The sequence below is a fragment of the Clarias gariepinus genome, chromosome 16, assembly GCF_024256425.1.
Source record: "Clarias gariepinus isolate MV-2021 ecotype Netherlands chromosome 16, CGAR_prim_01v2, whole genome shotgun sequence".
NCBI lineage: Eukaryota > Metazoa > Chordata > Actinopteri > Siluriformes > Clariidae > Clarias > Clarias gariepinus.
The window spans coordinates 23,773,896-23,798,941 of NC_071115.1; the positions used below are offsets into that span (position 1 = coordinate 23,773,896).

Consider the following 25,046-nt stretch of genomic DNA (forward strand, 5'->3'; position numbering starts at 1 on the left):
GCATCGCTGTTTACCTTCCGTGCAAGAACATCACTCTACTCACAGTTCCGCGGTAAAAACACACAAACAAACAAAATAAAAAATATATAAAATAATAAAAAATAACATTTATATAAGACGAGGGTCATACGTTTATTATAGAACATAAAAACACGGGTATTTTTTTTATTGTGTTTGATTATTTTAAATAATGTTCACATTTACAAAGAACACCTACCGTGCAGAAACAAAAGCCTACTTATGGTTCCCTGAGAAAAAAAGATACAAGATAAGTCTAAATCAAACACTGATTAACGTATAAACTATAAAAATAATACGTTATATTTTTACAATAGCTAGGAAATGTATAAGCAGTTTATTATACGAAATCATAGTAGAATACAAATTACTTAAAGGAAAAAACTAAACGTCGCCCACTGTAACAGGAAGTGACGTTTCAAATCAACAGTGACTGTTCAGCCGAAGAAAAGGTGAGAAATCGAAACAAACTCATTAAAAAAAAAACTTTGGTTTTATTAGTTCATAGTGCAGACATGTTTGTTTGTTCTGTATATTAAATTCAAGCTCGGTTTGTTTTTATCCTGCTGTTAAGTCGACGCGTTGAACCCAGAATTAGCATCAGTTGCTAAATCCTGAACTCTAACTTTGTCTTGGCTGGTCACCGCAAACCTCCTCACCCAACTTCAGTACCAGACTCATGTCCAGTGTCCAGTGTCCAGTGTCCAGGGTTCAACCTTTATACCAATTTAAAAGAGAAATAAAGAAATAATAATAAATAATAGATATACAATATATTCACAAATCATATATACAATATCCAGACCATGACAGGAATTCATTACATTATTATTATAATAATTATTAATATTATTAGAATCATAACAATTCATTTGTTATATATATTCTTTGAATGGAAAAACAAACAATGCTTAGACAACGTACAGGTACACAGAAGGCAGCATCATCATCAACGTTTATATAATACTGTGAGTGCGTCAGTTGTTTCTTACTGATTGTAACAGAAGGCAGCGTTCTCACCGAAAGTAACAGCAGGCAGTGGATAACCTCTATGAGTAACCTCTAGTGTATAATATTGTATTACGTGTGCTGCCATACAGATAATGCTGTTATAGTTGGAGAGGACACTGCCTGCTGTTATAGTTGGTGAGGACACTGTCTGCTGTTATAGTTGGTGAGGACACTGCCTGCTGTTAGAGTTGGTGAGGACACTGTCTGCTGTTATAGTTGGTGAGGACACTGTCTGCTGTTATAGTTGGTGAGGACACTGCCTGCTGTTATAGTTGGTGAGGACACTGTCTGCTGTTATAGTTGGTGAGGACACTGTCTGCTGTTATAGTTGGTGAGGACACTGCCTGCTGTTAGAGTTGGTGAGGACACTGTCTGCTGTTATAGTTGGTGAGGACACTGTCTGCTGTTATAGTTGGTGAGGACACTGCCTGCTGTTATAGTTGGTGAGGACACTGTCTGCTGTTATAGTTGGTGAGGACACTGTCTGCTGTTATAGTTGGTGAGGACACTGTCTGCTGTTATAGTTGGTGAGGACACTGCCTGCTGTTAGAGTTGGTGAGGACACTGTCTGCTGTTATAGTTGGTGAGGACACTGTCTGCTGTTATAGTTGGTGAGAACACTGCCTGCTGTTATAGTTGGTGAGGACACTGCCTGCTGTTAGAGTTGGTGAGGACACTGTCTGCTGTTATAGTTGGTGAGGACACTGCCTGCTGTTATAGTTGGTGAGGACACTGCCTGCTGTTAGAGTTGGTGAAGACACTGCCTGCTGCAATTAACTCGCTGTTACGCAGCTCCAATGTTTCGTCAGCCCTTATTTCTGCCTGTCTTATGCGCCATCGCTGTATATGCGTCTCAGTCTGTTCGGGGGTTTCAGTAGCTATGAGCTTGGACTGACCTGTTACAACTCCTGGGACATGCGCACAAAATGACGTGGAAGTTGATGATGACGCTGCCTACTGTTACATCTAGTTAGAACCCCTTCCGTGACATACCTGCGTCGGAACTATAGCCAACCAATGTCCACCTGCGGATTCACGTTTTCGCTGTAGCCGAAAACTGCCTACTGTTAAAGTTATACGAAAATGTGACATGATTCAATTAATGCTTTTGATTAATGGTGTGTCTCCTACAGGTTGTGTATGTGTGCTGTATTTGCATGAGTGCACGATGGAAGGGTTGTACACACATAGTGTGTATCTGCTCCAGGAGCTGCAGGAACAGAGGATTCAGGGGCTGCTGTGTGACTGCACGCTGGTGGTGAAGGGTGTGTGTTTCAAAGCACACAAGAACGTCCTCGCCGCATTCAGCCCCTACTTCAGGTGTGTGTGTACAGTATAAATGATCTAAGGTACAGGTGTTAGTGAACTGAGAAATGATTTTTACTGAATGTTTAGTCAGTTATGCAAGTTTTAATGTTGTAAATATCTCCTGTTCACTTTTATATATTCATCATTACACACCCACATGTGGACTGTATCTCATCTATTAATGTAGAGAATGTGCCATAATATATGCTGATAATAAATGGTAACAGCAATAGGACATTTTACCTACAGTATATGTATAAATTGCGATCCAGGTGTTCTACAATCGTTGATTACACTAACCGCTGGTCGAAGCATGGGTGAAAGTAGGTTGGTACAGTCTGCATTTACATTTAGGCATTTGGCAGACTAACATTTTTTTATGTCATAATACATCAGAGCAGTTGAGGGTTTAGGGCCTTGCTCAAGGGCCCAACAGGAACTACTTGGTGGTTGTGGGATTTGAACCTGGGACCTTCTGAACTGAGCCACTCCTGACCTGTAGGCGTCAGTACTAGGGAGAGAGCAGCTGCCTGCCAAAACCCACATTCAAAACCTGTCACTAATGCGCGTTTGATAACGCTATGCCATCTTAAACAACACTTTGCCTCCGTAATAATTGCTTCTAAATTGGCCCAGATTGCCCCCATGTTGGTTTATTTACGCCTAAAGAGAGCTAAAGAAATAACTAGCTTCTACCACAACATAGTCCTAAATTCTATATCTTTAGGATATATGCACAGCTGTTCTTATTTTCTTATTTACCATATTTTTCATATATGTTTCTTATATTGTATATTTGGTCCTGTACAGTGCAGCTGTCTCTTATTTTTCTATATTTGCATATATGTCTCTTTTATTGCATATTTTGTACTGTACAGTTATGTTATTTTATTTTATTCTTTTCTAGTTAAATTTACCTTCTGTTTTCCTTTTCATATTTATTTTTCTATTTCATGGTCTTTTATTTTAAGGTCACAGGCAGTTGTCTAAAGCATTTCACTGCATATCGTACTGTGTATGACTGTGTATGTAACAAATAAAATTTTAATTTGAATTTGGTATTTGGAATTTGCATCCAATCAGCATCCAGCTGTAACCCTTAAACAAGGGCACTACTTGGTGTGTGGAACAAGGGATTGAACACCTTACATAGAGCACCAGCTTTCCATTTAAAGCTGTCTGGGATTTAAGCCTGGAATCTTGAAGTTAATGGAGCCGATATTCTGAAGTGGAATAAGTGGAAATATAGAGAGAAACTTCTGAGATTTACAGGACTGTCCACCACGTCCATGTGAAAAAACAAAACAAATTTTGCTCCTGTTAATTATATCAACTGTCGAAACAAATCAAATCAAAATATGTTTTTGGGAACAAAATGAAAATCACAATTTTGTTCACATGTGGAACAACATGGAATCACATCTGTGCTGATAACAAGTACAACAGCACTCCTTATGTTTTATTTGAGCAATATTGCTAAAATAAAACGTAAGCAATGCCATGTGTTCAATTTGTATTTGAAACACATAATAATGTTAAGTGTGTGTACTGTATGTGTGTGTATTTTCAGATCCTTGTTCCAGAACTCTCCAGCAGTAAAAAACGACGTGTTTCAACTGTCTATTCAGGATGTAGGGGGCATCGGACAGATTCTGGACTACATGTACACTTCTCACCTGGAGCTTAACCCGGACAATGCGCACACACTGCTGCACATTGCACAGAACCTACAGGTACCACAGGTCATTGGTGTTGGCTGTGTACCAAATTGCATGAACATCTGGATCTAAATGTACCAGTCTGTGTTTTCTTTTTTTTTGCAGGTGTCTAACATCATTAACATGTGCACTTCATACTTAAAGGCAGTGACTCCGCCCCTTTCAATGCCGGATTGTGTCCTGGGGAGCCCTTTACCCACAGAGCCAGACTTCCAGAGCACTGTCTCCAGTGATATCACCAATCCCAATATTCAATACAGACGACCTCAACAGTTAACCCCGGTATCAGTGGCCCCACCCGCTGGCAACCTGGAAGCGGCCAGTAGTCTTCCAGCTCATGGATGTAAGCTGAGGAACTTTTACAGCAGACAGTATTTTAAAAAGGTGGCTGAGGAGCAGAACAGTATGCAAGTTGCCAATCAGAACCTTCAAAAGCCACCCACAAATCCAGACATCCAACCGCTGCATTCTGTGGCGTCTGCGACGAGCAGTCAGACACCACCAGACGCAGGAAATACTGCTGTGTCTCAATCCACTGGTCCTGCGATGTCACAGCCATTACCGTGCTATGCAAACGCCACTGTGCTGCCTACTTCATCATCACCACTATCATCATCCACTTCCTGTTCTAATACACCTGCACTTCCTGTTAGTGGAGCAAAAAGCACCGCTGTGTCTCGCACCATGTGCCCTAAAAAGGCTGTCTACCTGAAGAAGTTTAATTACCATGTCTTAGATGATGGGGTGGAGCCCGAGAGTTTGATTGAAAGCTGCAGTTCGGAAAGAGACCAACAGGTGGGGACAGAACGCAGGCCAGAACTCGTCAGCATAGACGCGCCCACTGAGGAGCCAGCGGAGGAGCCCGACCCCAGGACGCTAACTAACCCCGCCCCACCACAGCAGCTGGAGGAGACGTGCTCTCAAAGTCAGGGGTCTGAAGGGTCAAAGGTCACAGAAAGGAGTTACAAGTGCTGCTGTGAAGTGTGTGGGAAAACTTTCAAACACCCCAGTAATCTAGAACTACACAAACGCTCACACACTGGTAAAACACTGATACACTCACACTTGCCATTTGGAGGCCACGCCCCTTTCATAAAACAGTCACAGAGGCCACCTAATATTTGTGTGTGTGTGTGTGTGTGTGTGTGTGTGTGTGCGTGTGTGTGTGTGTGTGTGCGTGTGTGTACATGCAGGTGAGAAGCCGTTCCAGTGTAATGTGTGTGGAAAGAAGTTTTCTCAGGTGCATGAAGGTTTACATCTGCATTTTATATATTACACAAGCTGGGACAATAGTTATGCTTAATATGTATGTGTGTGTGTGTGTGTGTGTAGGCGGGAAACCTGCAGACTCATCTGCGGCGCCATTCAGGAGAGAAACCCTATATTTGTGAGCTCTGTGGAAAAAGGTAATGTGTGTGTGTTTGTGTGTGTATATGATGCATTCAACTTTAACACAGTGGCAATAATGTTTGTGCGTGTGTGTGTGTGTTTTTGTTTGTGTGTATGCTTCTAGTTTTGCTGCATCAGGTGATGTTCAGCGGCACATTGTTATCCACTCAGGAGCCCGACCTCACCTGTGTGACATCTGTGGACGAGGTGCGCACACACACACACACACACACACACACACACACACACACACACACACACACACACACACACACACACACACTCACACACACACACACACACACCAATTCTGACACACACTTTTCTTTTTCTTTTTTAAGTAGCCAGATGGTGTCGGTAAGATCAGAGTTTTTAAAATAAGCTAACATAAAGAATAAAGTGGCAGGTTGTCATGTTGTAGCAGAATGATTAGAAAAGCCTCAAGGAAACCCCTGTGATGAGGAGCCTAGACACTGAGCCTTGACACTGGTGGAGAGTCTGCATAGAGCACATGTTGGAGATGATACGATTGGCACTCCAGGTAAACCGCTTTAAGAGAAAAGTAATACTGATTGGTAGGTCCTGATGTCCGAGATGTCCTAATTAGGATTTTCTTTGTATATTGTGTATGTGTATGTTTATCATCCCAGTCCCTTTTTATTGAGGAGAAGGATGGTTTGTGGTGAAAAAGCTGTTACACAGTCTGGATGTGAGTGCCTGAATGCTTCGGTACCTTTTTCCGCATGGCAGGAGGGTGAAGAGTGAGAGTGAGGGGTGTCTGTGATAGATTGAAAAGAGACTCCAATGATCTTCTCAGCTGTCCTCACTATCCAGTGTAGGGTCTTGCGGCCCAGAATAGCACAATTCCCAAACCAGACAGTGATGCAGTTGCTCTGGATGCTCTGGATAGTCCCTCTGTAGAAGATGGTTAGGATTGGTGGTAGAAGTTCTAAACTAAGTCACCAAAGACCAGCTCTCTGCATCTTCATGGTAAAGTCAAACCATCCCCAGTCACCAAACACATCCCAAGCAGAACACACACAGGGCCACTACTGTATGTGACGAGATCTTCAACCAGAAGTGGTAAACCAAGATGAGTCAAACAGGTCCAGAGGAAAGAAGGGGTCTGGATCACTGGCAGCTCAGGAGCACCATGTGTAGCTTAACGGTCATACTGTATAATGTATAAGGTGAATGTATGTTTAGTGCAAGTTCAAGCAGGGACTTCGGTAGGACTAACTTAGGCTGAGTCCTGAAAATTAATTTAAAGGCTATTCCATAACTTTAAGGCTAAGAAAAATTTCTGCCTGCTTTAGTTTTTATAATATGGGTACTGACAAGCAGCATGCACTCTTTGTTAGAAGTAAGTGTGCCGGTTTATAAAACAATAGCATTTCATTCAGGTCCTGTATATAGGTTAAACTCAATGGGAAATTTTTACTGGAAGCCAGTGCAGTGTGGATATGATAAGGGTGGCGTGCTCATATTGTCTGGGTCTAGTGAGGACTCTGGATGCCAACCTAGAGGTGACAAAAGCATGAACTTATTTTTCTGGATCGTGTGTTGACAATAAATATTTCTTATTTTCGCAATATATCTGAGATTAAGGAATGCCATCCTAGTAATATTATCTACATGAGCTTGAAATGAAAGACTGAAATCTATAATCTCACCAAGATCATTTACTGCTGCACAGAATGAAACACAAAAGCCATCCAGAGTTACTGTGTGAATAGAAAACTCTACTTCTAAAAGCTGCATGTGGTCCTAGTACCAGTACTTCTGTCTTGTCAGGATTAAGCAGAAGGAAGTTAATTAGCATCCAGTGTCTAATGTCCTTCACACATTCCTCAATGACCAGCTGTTTTGGCGTAAGTGGGAGTATAGGACAATGACATGAGAACAAAAGAAAATCTTGACTGAACCAAGCTCTGATGTTTCAGATATTGAAAATGAAAAAAGGCATAATTTTAACATCCCTAGCCTAATAATGAGTATTTTCTGGGTTCTTTGAAATGAAGATAATTGAATGAACCTTCCATGCCAGGTTACTGAAATGAAGGTCAGCCTGTTCTACCTCTTCCACTTTACCTCGAAGAGCCTTCCAATTTCTAATAACCTAATTGTGTCATCATGTACTTTTTGAAAGTTATGTGAATGAAAGAGGTTTTTAAATTAGTGTTGGTCCTGCTTTCGAAGAATACAGTAATTGTGTGTCTGATAATAAAAATTACGACAACAACAAGTAGATTTTTTTTTATTATTATGTGTAATTAGGAGAAGATGTGACATCAAATCTGACATTAGGGAAAGGACCTCCAAAGACTGACGGTGAAAAAAGAACAATATTAAAATGTCAATTTTTGTGATGTCTGTGGGGTAAAAGGTGTTACAGGCCTGGGTAATATGAGGTTTAGGAATGAGTCACCAAACCTATGCGTTATATTCCATTAGCACTTCAATGATTAAAACTTACAAAGCAAAACTATAGTCCAATTTATCAAGTACTTCCCATTAAAAATCAAGATTGTTAAGCCTTTCTTTTTTGAAATTGCCTTGCCCTGTTGACATTTTGCTTCTTTCTAGTAGTGCAGTGCATTAACCTATTCCGTCTCTGTCTACATTTTGTAGTGTTACAACCTGGAATTAAATGCACTTTATTTATTTAATAATTTTTTTTATTGTCACACAAAGGCTAATTAAACAAGAAAGCATATGTTTGTTGGTTGCACAAGTATTCATCTCTATGGGTCATGTCGTGGCAAATTTTAAAGACACTCCAACAAATTTTCTGTTTTTTTAATCAATATTCATTAAATATTTATTAGATATGTTATTATTGGTTTGGCCTAGTTGAATGACAGCACCCAATTCCTTCTTAAAGTTTTCTTTTTCTTTATGAAAAGGAGAGTACGTTCCTCTTTTTGACCAGATTCTCTGCGTTTCCGTCAGATCACTTCATGCTCCAATCTCTCTTATACACTTTTACCACAATGTACAAAGACTTTAGGCTTCTGATTTCCCTCATATTGGCCTGTGGTGTGCTTTTTATGCTTTATAAATTACTGCAATATAACTACGTCCATTAATCAAAAGGAATATGACATTTTAGGCTTTTAAACAGATTATGTGATCACTAGTTCTGATTATATTATGTGTTAATTATTACATGTATAGTAACTGTCCTACTTATTTCTACTAATCCTGATTAGCCCTATCAGCCTTATTCCCACCTCGCCTGTAATTATGATAACAATTCTGACAAGTGATTAAATAATTATTTATTTGCTGTAATCACGGCACAGTGCAGGCTTCCTAAAAAGAGAAAGTTCGTCCATTTCTGAACCTTTTCCTTGCTTTGTGCTCAGCTCGGTGGCTTTGAACAGACAATTTGGTTTTAATTTGTACAATTTTTACGTTGAGATTACTCTTTTTGTCAGTCCTACTGTATGCCTCAATTTATTCCCTAATTATGGGCCTAAGGGCATAACTCCTTGCATGTTGCTTTGGTTAAGATACTTTTGATACATGAGATACATATAGTTTGATTAACATACGTATGCTAATTGATAAATTCAAAAATATTTTCTACAGTCAATCCTAGTTACGAGGGTAAGTCAAAAATTATCATCACTGGCTGAAGAATTTATTTTGATTAACATTTAGAAAAGACAAAGATGTCTTTCCGACATAATCTCCTTGCCTTGCTATTCTTTTGAGCAAATCACAAGTGGGACATCCAAATTTGCTTGCATCGCAGCTACAAGTGAACTGATGTAACACGTTCCAACCTGCACAGCATTGACTGGAAAAACAGTAGCCTTGAACAGGAGAAAGGGATGATAGGAATAAATTGCGAATAATTTTTTAACTCACACTTTAAGATACTTCTGTTGGATCTAAGTTGCGTATATTGGATGGAGACTATTGGACATTCAGAATGAGGTCCGGGCTTTGCCCAAACACATTCGCATTCTTTATTTTTTAACTTCTCCAATGTACAGTAGCATGGTGGTACGTTTCAGGTCATTATACTTTGGGAATGTTTCTCCTGCAGACTGGAACAGAGATGGTTTCATCCCTCCATCTCTTGTCTTCAACACTGCCCAGTTCCCTAATGGAAAAATGAAAAACTATTTACACCATGGTTCTCTCTGTGTTAATGATCATCTGAAGGTGATATTGGTGCATGTAAGGTAGCATGTTAGTGTAGAAGTTTGAATTGTGTCCTTGAATCTCTGGAAAAATGGTTTGAGTCCCGATTTTAGGTTAAAAACACATGCTTTCCAGTTTTCTTCCCACAGTACAAAGACTGTCCAAAGTGCGATTGGGTGTGTAAGTGAGTACTCTGTGCTGGTGTACCCTGTCTAATGCCCAGAGTCATCAGGGGTAGGCTTCAGGAATTTTGCGACCCTGTACAGGATAATAGGTATAGTGAACGATATAGCAAGAGAGAGAGAGAGAGAGAGGTGCATGCACTTGCCGATATGGGGATTTCACAGATATGGAGATGAATACATTTCTTATTTGTAAGTAATTTTAGAAACCTCATTGGTATTATGGCTGTTGCACTTTTTTTCCCCTAATTTACCCATCTAAATTAAGATTAAGCACACATGACTCCACATGAGGTTTCCTCACACTTTTTGCTACTGTAGGCCAAGTGGTGACTCTTTTTGGCCCCATCCATGAATGAGAATGCAAACTTGTGTAATGCTCTATAATGGACACCATCCAGGCTATACAGTATAATGGACACTTGTATAATGGACACCATCCAGGCTATACAGTACCCATGCCTTGCACCAAGTATTTTTTAGATTGTATTAATTCCACAAAGTGATATTTTGATAACTAAGTGAGAACTTGGACATTTTGCAATCTGAAAAGCAGAAGCCTACGTGTCACATTTCATTTTGCAGCTTGCTCCGGTAATGCAATACTACAGTACAGTACAGTCTGATGTTCAATAAGGAAGTGTGGTAAAGCAAAAGAGACAGTGGTTCTAGGAAAAAAAAAGGTAATATTTAAATTAAAAAAGACACCCCACCTCATTTTTATTGCAGTAAGAGAAGTTGAACGGTATAAACCACACTGCAGTCATGGATTGAATCATAGATTCGATGATTTAGACAGATATAAAGTGTGTGAGTAGCTTATTTCAGTATAGGTGATAGAATAGATTTTGACACCTTTTGGAGGCGCAAAGTAGGAAATAGAGAAAGCTCTAATCTGTAGCATATTATCAGTGATGGCTGATGGTGTTATTAGATGGGAGGGCAGAAATATATCTATCAGTAGCTCGACAATGAAACGATTAGTGTTGAACAATGCATTATATGAGGAGGTTTGCTGGCACAACAAGAAAGATGCGGAGCAAAATAACACACATTTACTGTAAAGGCTGATAGACAGCTGCATTCATGATTTCAATTTTGTTTCCCATCAAGTGTTTATATTTGTAATGCTTCACTGGGTTTGAACTGGGTTTCTTCCATTTCAAACCATTCGTGTGTTTGTCATACAGCCGTTGGTGTGCTGCGGCACAGAAGTCCAAAGTAATATGTCTTTAGATTAAAGGAAATAATCTTTTGTGGATGCTATAGATTAATTATATTTGTATATTGCTGTGTACTACTGCATTTATAAAAACACTTTAGCATAATATACTGAATTCATTTAGCTTGCAACACTGTTTGCTTATTAAAATTATTCCAGAAGCGCTGTAATGAAATAGGACTGCACTAATTGGTATGTTCAGTCAGCATTAAGCAGTTTTCAATGCTAATGTAAGTAGATGTTACAGAACAGTATTAGAATTAATAACAAGTCTCCTCTTTATGCTTTGCCTGTTTGGACAGGGTGCCAATCCACTGCAGGGTGCATGCACACACACACACACACGCTCAAACACCCACTTTGCGTGATTTGGGAATGCCAATTAGCCTAATCTGCATGCCTTTGAACTGTGGGAGGTAACCGGAGTACCAGGAGGAAACTCACCAAGAACAGGAAGAACATGCAAATTCTCTGCACATAGACCCAAGGCAGGAATCGAACCTTGGACCCTGGAAATGCAAGGTGACAGTGCTAACAACTATGCCACTGTGCTGCCTTGTACATAGACTGTCTGGCCAAAAAAAGTTGCCATTTCAGAAGGGTCACATTGGGCTGAATCAAGCAAAGAGAAAAGAAGAAAAGGAGATTTGACTGGAACTGGGTTAAGAACATTATCGAATCCTAGGAGTTTTCAAAATCATTAACTTTGTGGCAGAAATGTGCTTGGGAAAAATCATGAACGGAGATCACTTAAACACTTGGTGAAGTTGAATGGTAAAAAAAAAAATCAACAGTAAAAACCAAAGCAGTGTTGAAAAAATGGAAGTAAAAGCATTGTCATGCGCACCACAGTATGAGGAAAGCTCACAAGATTGGCAAGAAAACCATTTGTTAGTGAGACTAAACAGAAAAAAGGCATCGATTTGCTATGGAGCATAAAAATGGATCATGTGATCTGATGAGTCCAGACTGACCCAACTGCAGTGCGATGGGGCATCAGGCTTAAGAGGGAAGCACATGAAGCAGTGCACCCACCATGCATAGTGTCCACTGTACAAGCCTCTGGAGGCAGTGTTATGATCTGGGGTTGCTTCAGTTGGTCAGGTCTAGGCTCAGATTATGAGGCTCAGGTTATGACCAGGTTATCAGGATTTTCCTTCCTTTGCAGAACAGGGATATTCCAGGACTCGAATTGTTAAAGAGTGATTTTGGGAGCACGAGGAATCATTTTCACATGTGAACTGGCCACCACATTGTGTGCTGTAATCAAGGATAAAAATGATTGAAAGAAACCATAGTACGCACCCCCTTTTTTTTTTTTTTGTCCTGGCAAATTGTTCTATAAAATCTTATTAAACCCTCTTATTGACAAAGCAGAATTAGACCAGATTGAATTGAATTTCATAAAATAATTGTTCCTGTGCCTGAGGCATCTGTGCTTCATTAAAAAAAAGTAATTAGCATTTATCCCGATAACTGATCTTCTCTCATAATACAGTCCATTGACTTCACACAGTGCATCTTGAACTAGCAGGCGTCCAGCAGATCCTCCCTGTCACGCTGTCTCATGCACACAGCTGAGAGGCAAACACACGTCTTACCAGTCATAATAATGAACAGCTCAGATAAGTCAAAGCCAGGAATGTCAAACTCATTAAAAATGAACCGAGTGGGCACTAAGAGCTGAGATTTTTTACAAGCAAAATCACACATTTTTAATTGCAAATATCGATGATCACCAGAAGCAACATTAGAAACAGTTAATAGCAAACTGATGGCCTGAGTGGGATTCAAACTGTAGTTGCTGAGGCTTAGCGCTAGACCACTGGGGAACATGCTGTTGATGCTAGTACGAAGCAAATTACCAAAATATAACTTTGAAAAGCTGTCGAAAGGGTAAAAAGAAAATGTCAGATATCTGTTTTGTGAAAGTGGACGTGATGCAGTTTGGACTTTGTACAAACACGATTTTTTCAGTACGGTACTTTGGGAGCTAAGGTGCACCTCATTAAAATATGTATAAAAGAAAATTTAAAAGATAGGTAATATTACAACACTTAAAGATGCGTGGCTTTTTGACTCACTCCTGTAGTAACTGTTAGCTTGTTAATGAAGAAATGCCCATCTATTAAATACATATAATTCAGTTTAAGATCCTGCGTTCATTGCTCTAGTGTGCCCTCAAAGTATAATTTAAAATTCATTTGATGGCCTTTGTTTCACTGTATGAGTAACGCTGGTGTTATAAGGATTAACTTGGGTTCAGGGGGTAGCTCAGTGGTTAAGGCATTGGACAGTTTGGAAGATCCCAGGTTCAAACCCCACAACCACCAAGTTGCCACTGTTGGGCCCTTAACTGCTCAAATGTGTAATGAGATAAAAAAGTAAGTCGCTCTGGATAAGAGCGTCTGCCAAATGACTAAATGTAAAGTGCACTGTAAGAGTTAGAGCGTTCTTCCTATATCAATAGAAACACCCCTGTGATTAAGATTGATCTAAAAGAGACAACACAAACAATTAAGATGTAAAGTCTGTGAATGAAGCTTTATTAGTTGAAAATGAGACCAAAAAAAAAAAAGGCCATAATTTTTTTTTGCTACAAACTTCACATACACACTCCAAAGGCTACTTCATTTGAATCTCTGTTTTGTCATGTTGAACAGAAGACCAACACGCATGTTCCCTGCTGGCAGTGTAAACGTAGGGTTATGTCTGAGGCGAAGCGATAGGAAGCAACAGTGGTCCATCACACAGTTTTTTTCTGATCCGAGTTTGTATCGTACATCAACGCTTCACAGTGGGAGAAATCTGTTCTTGTTTGATAACTTTATCAACCTTTCACGAATGTAGTGATACCTGACTTTTTGGGTTATTATACCACAGAGGGGCAAATAAGGAGTGGTGGTGTTATCGTTAAAAATTTTGGGGTAGTGATTTGAAGGTTCTGAGTGCAAACCTTTCCTTTTGCCATGCTGCAGCTTTTGAGCAAGTTCCTTTACTTTCACCTGTATTTCTGTGTGTTCACGTGTAGGTTTTGGCAACCTCAGTAATCTGAAGGAGCACAAGAAGACTCACAGTTCAGAAAAAGAATTTATCTGCGATCAGTGTGGCAAGTCGTTCAACATGCAGAGAAAGCTAATCAAACACACAATGAGACACACTGGAGAGAAACCGTACTGCTGCCAGACCTGCGGTGAGTCGCATGCATGGACACATACAGCAGTCATTTGTCTGGCTTTACAATGGGAGGAATGATGTCCTTAGAGCCACACTGATCCTGCATTATCACTAACCCAAACCATTAGGGATGGGAATCATCAGGGGCCTCGCAATACGATATTATTATGAAACTCAGGTGCCAATTTAATTTGTATTCCGATTCTGTCAGTATCACGTTTTTAGAAATATAGTCCTCGACTTATGAACAATCGAAGTTACGAATTTCAGCAGATATGAACAAACCTCGAATCTATGAAGGGGATGGGGACAAATCGCGGAAGTAGCTCACGTGTCCGGGAGCACGATGATAGAAAATGGTTCTGTGAAGCTGTCCCGATGGTGAATAATTCTAATTTCGGAAAAGCGTACAGTAAACATCATGTAGCATTGTCCTCCCCTGACATTTTCCATTCCCTTTAAATCAGGTCAGCTGACCCCTCTACGTTATCGGGATTCCCCTCGTGATTTGAATGTGCAGTCATGTGAGAGTATTATGCTGAACCAAAACACCAAACCTGCGTGGTAGTTTCTTTGCTTTATATTGTATATTTGTGTTAACGGGGTATAGGACTCACTGTCTGACTTTCGAACGGATCTGAGTTACGAACATGCTTCTGGAACAGAACTTATACGTTAGTCGGGCATTTGCTGTATCCCAATTCCATATAAAAAAAATTTTTTCTCAGATTGAGTTACAATTCCAAACATACTTGACGCTGTGCAGGCTGCCAATGTGTAGGTGAAACCTGTAGGATTATAGAGGCAGTGCAACATTTTACCACCTCAACTGGAAGCATATATAAAGTAAATTATTTTTGAAAAAAAAAAAAAAGTTTTTTTATTGTAATTAGTGTCATCATATTGAAATATAGACTAACAGTTGAATTAAAATTCTGCAAACACTTTAAAAGTGGTAATGTGTACCTCTTTAACCGTAGCCGTTTCCTGTTTTTAGGTAAGTGCTTCGCCGGCTCAGGTGACCTCCAGCGGCACGTGCGTTCACACACAGGTGAGCGTCCATACGTCTGTGAAACCTGCGGGAAAGGTTTTACGCGCACCGCGGTGCTACGCCGTCACCGAAACTCCCATTGCAACGCCCAAACACACACTGCGGCCTCCACGGACACAGATCCTACACACACCGTAACCTCAGTCACTCAGTCACCACACTCTCCACATTCCCACAATCAGACTGAACTCTGTGCTCTTCCGCATCCCTCCTCTGCTCCGCCTCCTCCAGAAACTTCCAGACAACCTCTGGCCCCTCACGACGATGCTTCCACTTCATTCTTCTCCCCCCAATCTTCTTCTTCTTCTTCTTCTTCCTCTTCATCGTCTCTCCCAGATCTGCGCTCTAGCGTTCCACATCATTTTATATCCAAGCCCCTTACTTTGAACTTGAAGGCTCCACCCCATCCTCTAAAGCCCGCCCTCCACTCAGACTCGTCCTTTAGCTGGGACTCGCAATGAGAACACGGTCTAAAACTCGTCCCCATTTTTTCCACCAGTTTTACCAGTTCTTTAAGATGAATAAAATGTTCATGAATGATGTTTTTACACCAGATCATTGGAAATTGGTAAAAAGTAAAAATTCTGATACCCAAATGCTTTGTCTGTGGTTTCTTTTTTAGTGTTAATTAAATGATGAGAACTAAATCCTCCAGTTTAGAAGTGTGGTAACTGCATGGCCAAGTTATTACCATGGCCACTAGAGTGCACCATGTTCTTAAGGTCTTGACTGGACATTATATGCTAAAGCAGATAGAAAGTTTCTCTTCCTGATTTTCTGTTACACACTGATATTTAATCTGTCACTGCTAAGACTAATTTAATACTCCACATCTGGGCCAAAAAAACATAGTTGATGAAGGATGATTTTTCAGCTGATGTCATGCTTGTTCTACGATTTAAAACAATTATCTTCCGACTGCAATGATAGTAATTTCATTCATTTCTATTCTGCCTGAAAGTATAATCATCTTTCATCTTGTTAATATGCTGTTGTTAAGGACAACAATGGCTTTTTTGTGCTTTAATTCTGTTGTGTGTGTGGTATGTGACCTTGCCTATTTGATCAATGAACCTTCGTGTGTGTGTGTGTGTGTGTGTGTGTGTGTGTAATCACTGCAGTATCCTTTCTATGCTACACTAATTAACATGAATTTGAGAGCCAATGTTATCTTTATGCTTCAGTGAACAGAGAAATGAAATTCAATCTACTCAAGAACCCTGACGCTTGCCGGCCTAGAAAATGAAGGGGTGAATGGGTGGCAGAGAGTACCCTCAGACGACCATGTTCATGCAGGTAGGCGTGGTGAGCTCCAAAATAATTGGTCGGAGTGGTCAAGTTGGTTATGGAAAAATGTGAACATGGTTATGGACCTGCCTGCAGAAGTGTGCCAGTGTTTTCTGAGGAAGCTACAGAGACAGAAATTTCTGCAAGGATTATTGTTGGTGATTTGGAGAAAATGGAGATTTAATTTATTAGGTGTTTTCTGAAAAACAATCAAACAAAAAACAGGATACAATTATACATCCAACAAACCTAATATTTAGTTAAATATTCCTAAGCATGTTTTACCTTTAGCGGATGCTTTGGAGTTCTGGTTGGACATTTGTCCCCTTTTCTTGGCATAATTTCGTGTGTTGGTGGTTTCTTGGCATGGACTTGACTTTTAAGGATCGTCCGCCAATCCTTGCTAGGGTTGCCGCAACCTGCCTTGATGTATGTTTGGAGTCATTTTCCTGCTGGTCCTGATGACTTGAAGCTACTGTATTCTGAAGAATTCTCAGGATGTCCTCCTTCTTCATTATTTCATTCTCTTTCTGTAATGCACCAGATCTGCCAGCAGCTAATCAACCCCAAAAGCATGATTCCAACCATGCTTGACAGCTGATACCATGTTTTTGCAGTCTTATGTCTTATACTTCTCTTCCAAACATACCTCTGGTCAAACCATTCCCTGGCCATTTTTCTGCGTCCATGTCGGCAACTGTAAACTTCAGACGAACTTGAAGGTCTTTTTGGAGCAGAGGTATCTTTCTAGGACAGCAGGCTTTCTCTCCATGGTGATGTAAAACTCACTTGACTGTTGACGCTGACACTGGTGTTCTAGGAGATTCCAGTTCATAGCAGGACGCTGCCTTGGTGGTTCCTGGGTTGTTCCCCACCATCTGAACAAACTTTCTCTCAGCTTCGGGTGACAGTTTGGGTCTTTTTCCAGACCTTGGCAAAGTGGCTACACCTCCCAATAGCTTGTGCATACGGTATGTAGAATTGTTTAACTAATAAAAACGGCTCCAAGAGACATTGCTGACTTGTGTATTCGAAATGCACTGAGCTCCTTTTACTGTGTGTCAGTCAATCCAATAAGTTCTAACAAACAAACCCTTTTTATGCTGCACAAAGAAGCTACCAGCTGTAGTCAACCATCATCACAAACACATTAGAAGACAGGTAGGGTTTAAACATTTTTTTTTTTTTTTTTTTTAGTTTTTTTTAGGACCACTGAATTATTAACCTAAGTGGGTGTACACATGGGTATTTTTTTTTTAACATTTATGCAAAAGTTTTATTTTGGGTTAATATCAGGAAACTCAAAATAATTTCAATATTGTGCTTTAAATTCCTAGGGTCTTCTTCTACCAAAGATGTGTGTAGTACAATTATTCTGCCACACAAAAAGACCAGCTGAAAGAAATCATAACATCATTTTTTCCTTTAAGGAACTATTTTCTTGCCATTCAGCATCACAGGGTTTTGTTGTTGCAAATTAGCTGCGCCTTGCATGCTTGGCAATGTGTGGGTGATTCATAAAGCATAACAATTCTTTGTATATATATATATATTTTTTAGCTTAGGCAAACTTTTACATACAACTTTACTAAATGATAAATGAGGCTCCTTATTGCTTGGACATGGCACAATGGACTCTGTTTGCAAATTTTGAATAAAATGAAAACCTGTCTGACTCTGGCAAGAGTGGGCAAAAATGGATGTGGCTGCTTTGTCCAGCAGGACAAAACATACATAAAAATCCACAGCTTCAGTCAAGCTTTTGACATGTCCATTGCAATCCAATGAAATAAACCCTGTGTGTCTGAACTGAAGAGTAGAGTCCAAGCCCCTGGAGGATGGCTTGAATCCCTGGAGATTCTGTGTTGGGTACGCTCGCATGTTCTTCGCTCTCTAGAGTTTTCTAAAGGCTCATAATACATTATACTGTAGAAGAAAAGGTGTGTTTTGCACAATTCTAAAACAGGGGCACCGATAACTCTGAAATAATCTTAATAAAAAATTGTGTACTGTAAGTACCCATTTTTGATGGGAAAAGTGTTTTTTAGAAATAGTTACAGTAAAAGGTTGAAGCTAAAAAATAAGTTGATCAGCTTAAATGTAATAAGTGATAGTATTATTTCATAATAATGTTTCTTTACAGCAGCACTCTCTCTTGCCTAACTTATTAATACAAAGAAATGAAATTTAGCAAGGTTGAGTATCTTATGCTTGTTTAAGCCAAGTTGTGCTTCTTTCGTAGTCAGTCAAATACACTCCCTGTTCAGTAATCAGTGAGTGAATCACAGATGAGAAATCTTTTCAATTAAAATCTATTGGTGCAGGTGTTTGTTTACATTTGGCAAATAACTAATTAGTAGTTTATTTTAAAGCTGATTATGAAATCCAGCACATAACTGTTCATAACATCGCTTTTACTCAACATTTAGATTTTAGTTATGGTGCAAGTAAAACTTCAGACAGATATATAAAATACTGCAAAGGTTTAATAAAATTCTGTCCAGCAGTTGATTTAAGTCGTGCCCAATAATCTGGCAAATAACTGCTCATAACTTCACCTCTTCTCAACTTTTGTGATTTTATTTGTGGCACAGGTTTAACTTCAGGCAAATGTCAAAGTACTGGCAAATCTTTCATTAAATTCTGTGGAGCCAGTTTTGTATGATGCTTTGACAAAATCTGACTGGGCAGACAGACATAGTGACAGAATTTTTTCTGAGATTTGTTTCTGGTCTGACCAACTTATTTACAGACAAACTTATTTATACAGACTATATAATTTCTGCTACATGTTTTTGTATTTGTAATTTTTATCAATTTTAGTGTGAGGTTAAATGTAAATAACTATCTTTCTGTCCTTCATGTGTATTTCATTCTTGCCAGGTGCCGTTTGTTCAAAAGAAATTTTTTAGACATTTTTATTTCTAACAAAAGCTGTTTTTCAGGACATATTTAACTCCCAAATACATATTTAATCAGGCATATTTGACTCTCTCTCTCCCTCCCCTATATGCACTCTCTCACACCACTCAGTCTCTCTTTCCCTTTGCTCTCTATCTCTCTCTCCCTCTCTTTCTCTCTCTTCTCTTCCACCCCCTTTCCCCTACCTCACCCTCTATTTTAAGCTTTTCTCTCGTTTTCTCTCTCTCTCTCTCTCTCTCTCCCTCTCTTCTCTTTTGCGGATTTGATTCTCAGTTTGCGCGCTCAGAGCTTTGAGGTGTCACGGAAACTCTTTCTATCCTTTGAATTGAAGTAAAATTAAACTATGTCGTGACTCGGACCACTTAAACCACGGACCACGGTTTTTTATTTTATTTTATTTTTTACTTCAGTATGGCACGTTCCGCCGCCGTGCCTCACGCGTGCGTGCTGCTCTCCGGTAGCGGAACAGATGCGCTGCCGTCACCGCGCCCGCTTCACGCGCGCACCTGACACCACCGTCCGCCGTGAGCATGCGGAACCGCAGCGAGCCGGAGGAGGAGGAAAACGGCGACGACGCCCGCCGCGATCTGGCGCTGCGCGTGCTGACCGGGTGCGCGCTCTCCGCGCTCGTGCTATGCACGCTCTTCGGCAACGTGCTGGTGTGCGCGGCCGTGCTGCGCTTCCGCCACCTGCGCTCCAAGGTCACCAACACGTTCATCGTGTCTCTCGCCGTGTCCGACCTCCTCGTGGCCGTGCTCGTGATGCCGTGGAAAGCCGTGGCGGAAGTTGCGGGGTTTTGGCCGTTCGGCGCGTTCTGTGACATCTGGGTCACCTTTGACATCATGTGCTCCACGGCGTCCATCTTCAACCTGTGCGTGATCAGCGTGGACAGGTACTGGGCCATCTCCAGCCCGTTCCGATACGAGCGCAAGATGACCCAGCGCGCCGCGTTTGTCATGATCGGCGTCACGTGGACTCTGTCCGTGCTCATCTCGTTCATACCGATACAGCTGAACTGGCACAAAGCCAGCACCGGAGCTGAAATCCTGCGGGGGTTTAACGGCACCGGCACCACAGCGCGCGCACTCACGGACGCGGAGCAAAACAACTGCGACTCGAGTTTAAACCGGGAGTACGCCATCTCCTCGTCGCTCGTGAGCTTCTACATCCCCGTAGCGATCATGATCGTGACCTACACTCGCATCTACCGCATCGCACAGATGCAGATAGGCAGAATCGCGTCTCTGGAGCGCGCCGCGGAGCACGCGCAGAGCTGCAGGAGCGGCAGCCGCGCGCTCGTGTGCCAGCACCAGCACCAACAGCAGCAGCACAGCACGCTGAAAACCTCCATCAACCGCGAGACCAAAGTGCTCAAGACCCTGTCCGTAATAATGGGCGTGTTCGTGTGCTGCTGGCTTCCGTTCTTCATCCTCAACTGCATGGTGCCGTTCTGCTCGAGGCGCCGCGAGAGCAGCGCTGACCGGCGCGCGGGCCTGCCGTGCGTCAGCGAGACCACCTTCGACGTGTTCGTGTGGTTCGGCTGGACGAACTCCTCGCTCAACCCGGTGATCTACGCGTTCAACGCCGAGTTCCGCAGAGCCTTCGCGAGCCTGCTGGGATGCAGGCGCCTGTGCGCGCGCACGCCGGTGGAGACCGTGAACATCAGCAACGAGTTCGTGTCGTACAACCACGACACGCTGGTGCACAAGGAGATCGCCGACGCGTACGTGAACATCATCCCCAACGTGGTGGAGTGCACGGACCACGAGGACACCTTCGACCGAATCTCGCAGCTCTCGCGCCGCGAGGAAGAGGAGGAAGACGTCGTGGTCACGGACTCGGCGGAAATCAGCTTGGGCAGACTCACGCCTTTTAGCAGGAACGGAATCCGCTGAAGTCCCGCGCAACAAGTAGGAGCGAGTTTAAATACACAGCAAAATCCGGCACCAAGCAGAATTCACACCTTCAATGTCCAACTGTTACATGTGAAAGTGTTGCATTTTCAGCTTTTTGTACTCACAATAATTCAAAACTTATTATTATTATTATTATTATTATTATAAATGTTGCTTTTACACACCCTTAATAAAAAAAAAATCAAATTAATGTTATAATTAATTACTTTAATTACTGTAGTATAATAAAGGGTTCATTTACAGGTCATGGAATTATACAGTCTGTAAAGCACATTTACTGTATAAGTATGATCTGTTATTATTGCTTATTATTTTTTATTATTTTAATTATTATTTCAAAGATAGAATGCTTAATCACTTATGCAATGTCTGCATCTGAGCACCAGCTGTGCATTCAGAGGTGAATTTAACACAGCAAATGTAAATTCAGCAATAAGCTGTAAGGGTCAGGTTAACTCTGCAGGTATTAATTATATGCAGAATCCATATAAAGTTTTTGTCAAAACTACAGGACAAAAAACTTATTCAGCACCACTTTTAATTAATGTTAAAATCAAAAGTTATTGTTCATTAGAATGAGAATGGTTTAAAGGGTGTAAATGTTATAGAGACACTGCAGGTGGTAATTTCAACACCTAAAAAATGTATTCAAAATGGCTAATTTTTATTCCATAGGAGTTCATTAATTCGGCACCTTAAGTCGACACCCTATATTCTATTGTTTGAGGTGCGGGAGTTAATTTTATGTTGAAAGGGAAAATGAATCAGGCATCTTATCTGCAGAAGCCTTAATGTTAAAAAGGAACTAACTTTGCGTGGTGGACATTATTTTAGAATGTTAAGAACAAATTAATTTTTTGATAAATCTATTTATTTATTTGTTTATTTATGCTCAACAATAAATATGTTTATGTAAATCTTGTCCTTGTAAGCACTGAAGCTACAATGTGACAGTGACTTTATTGTAAATGTAATGCACCAGTGAAAAAGGTAATTTAGCACTGCAACCAGAACGAATTCATCACCATAGGTGTTAATTCTGCGGATTTTGCTGTGTATGTAAATTTAAATTGGACCCTAATTGCCCTTAATAGACAATTCAATTAACTGTTTGAAAGATCTTAATGAGAACCCAGGAAGTGGAACCTGCCCCCAAGGACTAAGTTATGGCTCTTGTACATAACTAAAACGAGAAACTGCTGTGACATCACGTGGAATTTGTGCAAACCGGTATGACTCTAAAAAAAAAAAAAAGAGGGATCAGTGGTTTCATCATTAATCCGACTAACAGACTTTGTGAAATGGGACGCAGCCCTACGTGACCTGTTCGTTCAGAAGGCCTTACATGCAAAAGATAATGAGTGCAATATTAATTTTACTCTGTGTCCGGTCTGGAGCTTATTCTAATTGTTGAAGTGCCCACAGTCTCTCTGTTTGTCTCTTTCTGTCTGGCTGTTTCTGGCTCACACATGTATGATTCACACTGCTGCTGACGTAGTGATTGTGTTTTCCAGTCTGTCCACAACTCTCGATGAGTCTCAATACTGTTTTTAACACGTCCTGGTCGACATCCTTTCTCTAGTCAGATGTCTAAAATACCTACAGCACACCAATGGTGAAAATGCTCGCAAGGTCAAAAGTGGGAGTGGCAAATATTTAACATCACTGCCAATGAAATCTAATAATTAACATTAATTATTTAATTGGCATAAAATGCACAGGATTGTTTTTGGCTGTAATTGGGTTTTGCACGTTGCAAGTTCAGAATGTCAGGCTTAAACCTGTAATGTGGTGGGCTAATGACCGATTTAGTGCCATATGACCAAAGGCAGCTGGTAACAAAAGAGTCCCGGGAGTGTCATACATTGTTATATTAGCATTCAAATTTCAGCATTCATTTAAAGGCAGCATAGGATGAAACGAATGCTAGTTACGAATATGGTAGTAGTTAGTAACAAAGGCGAAATGAAACAAAACTTGTTAATGGACAGAAAAAATATCATTATTACCTCAGAAAGAATGTTTCTTTTTAAATGACTCTGTTTTTTCCTCGCACAAGCCCAAATTGCACTGATTGGTAAATTTTGCAGAATGTCATAAAGACAGGTCTATTGTTCCATAATCTTCATTGTATAATTTGACATAAAGTCTTCGCTCAGTGTGAGATAAAATTCAGCCAAGACTTTATTGTAATCATCTCATATTGTGTAACAAGTAATAATTTTTTAAGACTGCTGAAAGCACATATTGTAAAAACAGGCCAAAGGCAGTACATTCATTCATCTTCCGTAAGCTCTTTATTCTGGTCACGGTCATCCTATACAGGGACTGTCCTCCGAAAGGCTTAAAATCCATAGCGAAAGGTTCTTTGCAAAATGCCAAACTTCACATCCAAGCACAGGCCTTGTACCAATGTCAAGGATAAAGCAGGGGTAAGCTACTTGGCTTCAACGTTATATAACTTCAGTCATTAGTCCTGTTTTGTTGTCAGGGATTTTGCAAATGAGGCTGAGAAATACATACTAAGGTTCTGAGGAGTTCAAGGATGCAACTGGTGTGTCATCTACTGTAAGTTTTTTCACGCCTCATGTTTTGTGTGCAATATTTCAAGAAGGAAAACACTCATGCTGTTATAGGGTTATAATCAACAGTGTAATGTGGAGTTAGTGTTACCTTGCAAAAGTTGACTACACATCCAAAAGTGTTTTATACCATTCATTCAATAAATGACAAGTTGTGCTTTTTAACCATTTTGTAGTTGGTGGAACATCCACATGAAAAATTTGAAAATTGAACAGTCCTTCCTTCACTAGTCTTGTTAAGTCTCTGAAAGTTTTTTACATCACAAAGAAATACAATACACAAAGTCTTATTTTTTTGACACATTTCCATGAAGAAAAACTTACTGACCATTAATAAGCAGCCAACACTGGAGACTTCCCTAAATGTTAAATCAGTGCCTCCTACAGAAAACCTCACCATACAGTATCTGTGAAAATGCTTATCATTAGCATTGGATTATGATAAGCATCCACTATTCAAATCACTGTGAATTAGTTTTTAATCCAGAACATGTACTATATTAATCCAAGCACACTAAATAGAAACCTGTGATTTGAATCATTGTCTGCACTAAACTACTGTTACGGAAAATGAATTCTACCCCCTGGCTACACATACTTTCTACAGCAAAGTGGTATAAGAGTTTTGCAGTAGATCAAAATATATATTTTCAATTCCTGAAAATGTACATCGCTTATGTAAAATATAACCCAGATGTCGATGTTGGTAACTAGCTGTCGATTTGTCATCTCCAGAAGCTATTTGGATACATTTTGTACAATCTGTTAACTGTGTACAGATATACTCTGTTAACAAACTGGTTTCTAATTAGATGCAAAGTAAAGTTTTATCACTTGATGTACAGAGGAATAAAACAAGCTGAAACACATATGCTTAGATGTTGAAAATTGTTTTATTGCTTCTGCTTAATCAGGTTTGTCAACTATTTGGAAGAGAAAACTGCAGCAATGCCATCTGAATAAGTTGTAGTACTAAAGTCTACACTGATGTATTTAGTATGTAGTTGATATAAAGAAACAAATTATAGTGGCCAAGGGGGTCCAACTGAGAGAAAGTCAAAGAGCAGAAGACTCTGGAGTTCGGCGTCATCTGATATCTAATGGGAAG

At 40.3% G+C, this 25,046-nt stretch overlaps 2 protein-coding genes across 2 annotated transcripts; both read left to right on the plus strand.

Moving 5' to 3' along the window:
- The first annotated feature begins 117 nt into the window (after positions 1–117).
- On the plus strand, positions 118–17,977 carry zbtb49 (zinc finger and BTB domain containing 49). The gene is made up of 9 exons (XM_053515417.1): positions 118–470; positions 2,163–2,349; positions 3,908–4,070; positions 4,161–5,097; positions 5,249–5,295; positions 5,388–5,461; positions 5,569–5,651; positions 14,035–14,196; positions 15,178–17,977. The coding sequence occupies exons 2-9, from the start codon at positions 2,198–2,200 to the stop codon at positions 15,690–15,692; spliced, it is 2,133 nt and encodes a 710-aa protein (XP_053371392.1). The 5' UTR covers positions 118–470; positions 2,163–2,197; the 3' UTR covers positions 15,693–17,977.
- Positions 17,978–19,833: 1,856 nt separating this feature from the next.
- drd5a (dopamine receptor D5a) lies at positions 19,834–24,180 on the plus strand. Its single transcript, XM_053515324.1, has one exon. The coding sequence runs from the start codon at positions 19,971–19,973 to the stop codon at positions 21,333–21,335; it is 1,365 nt and encodes a 454-aa protein (XP_053371299.1). The 5' UTR covers positions 19,834–19,970; the 3' UTR covers positions 21,336–24,180.
- The last annotated feature ends 866 nt before the right edge of the window (positions 24,181–25,046 follow it).

Excerpts from the sequence above, each read along its gene's own strand:
- zbtb49 (XM_053515417.1), top strand. The coding sequence starts at position 2,198 with ATGGAAGGGTTGTACACACATAGTGTGTATCTGCTCCAGGAGCTGCAG. Across the intron at positions 2,350-3,907 it reads GCATTCAGCCCCTACTTCAG|ATCCTTGTTCCAGAACTCTC; the intron begins GTGTGTGTGTAC and ends GTGTATTTTCAG. Across the intron at positions 5,652-14,034 it reads GTGTGACATCTGTGGACGAG|GTTTTGGCAACCTCAGTAAT; the intron begins GTGCGCACACAC and ends GTTCACGTGTAG.
- drd5a (XM_053515324.1), top strand. The coding sequence starts at position 19,971 with ATGCGGAACCGCAGCGAGCCGGAGGAGGAGGAAAACGGCGACGACGCC.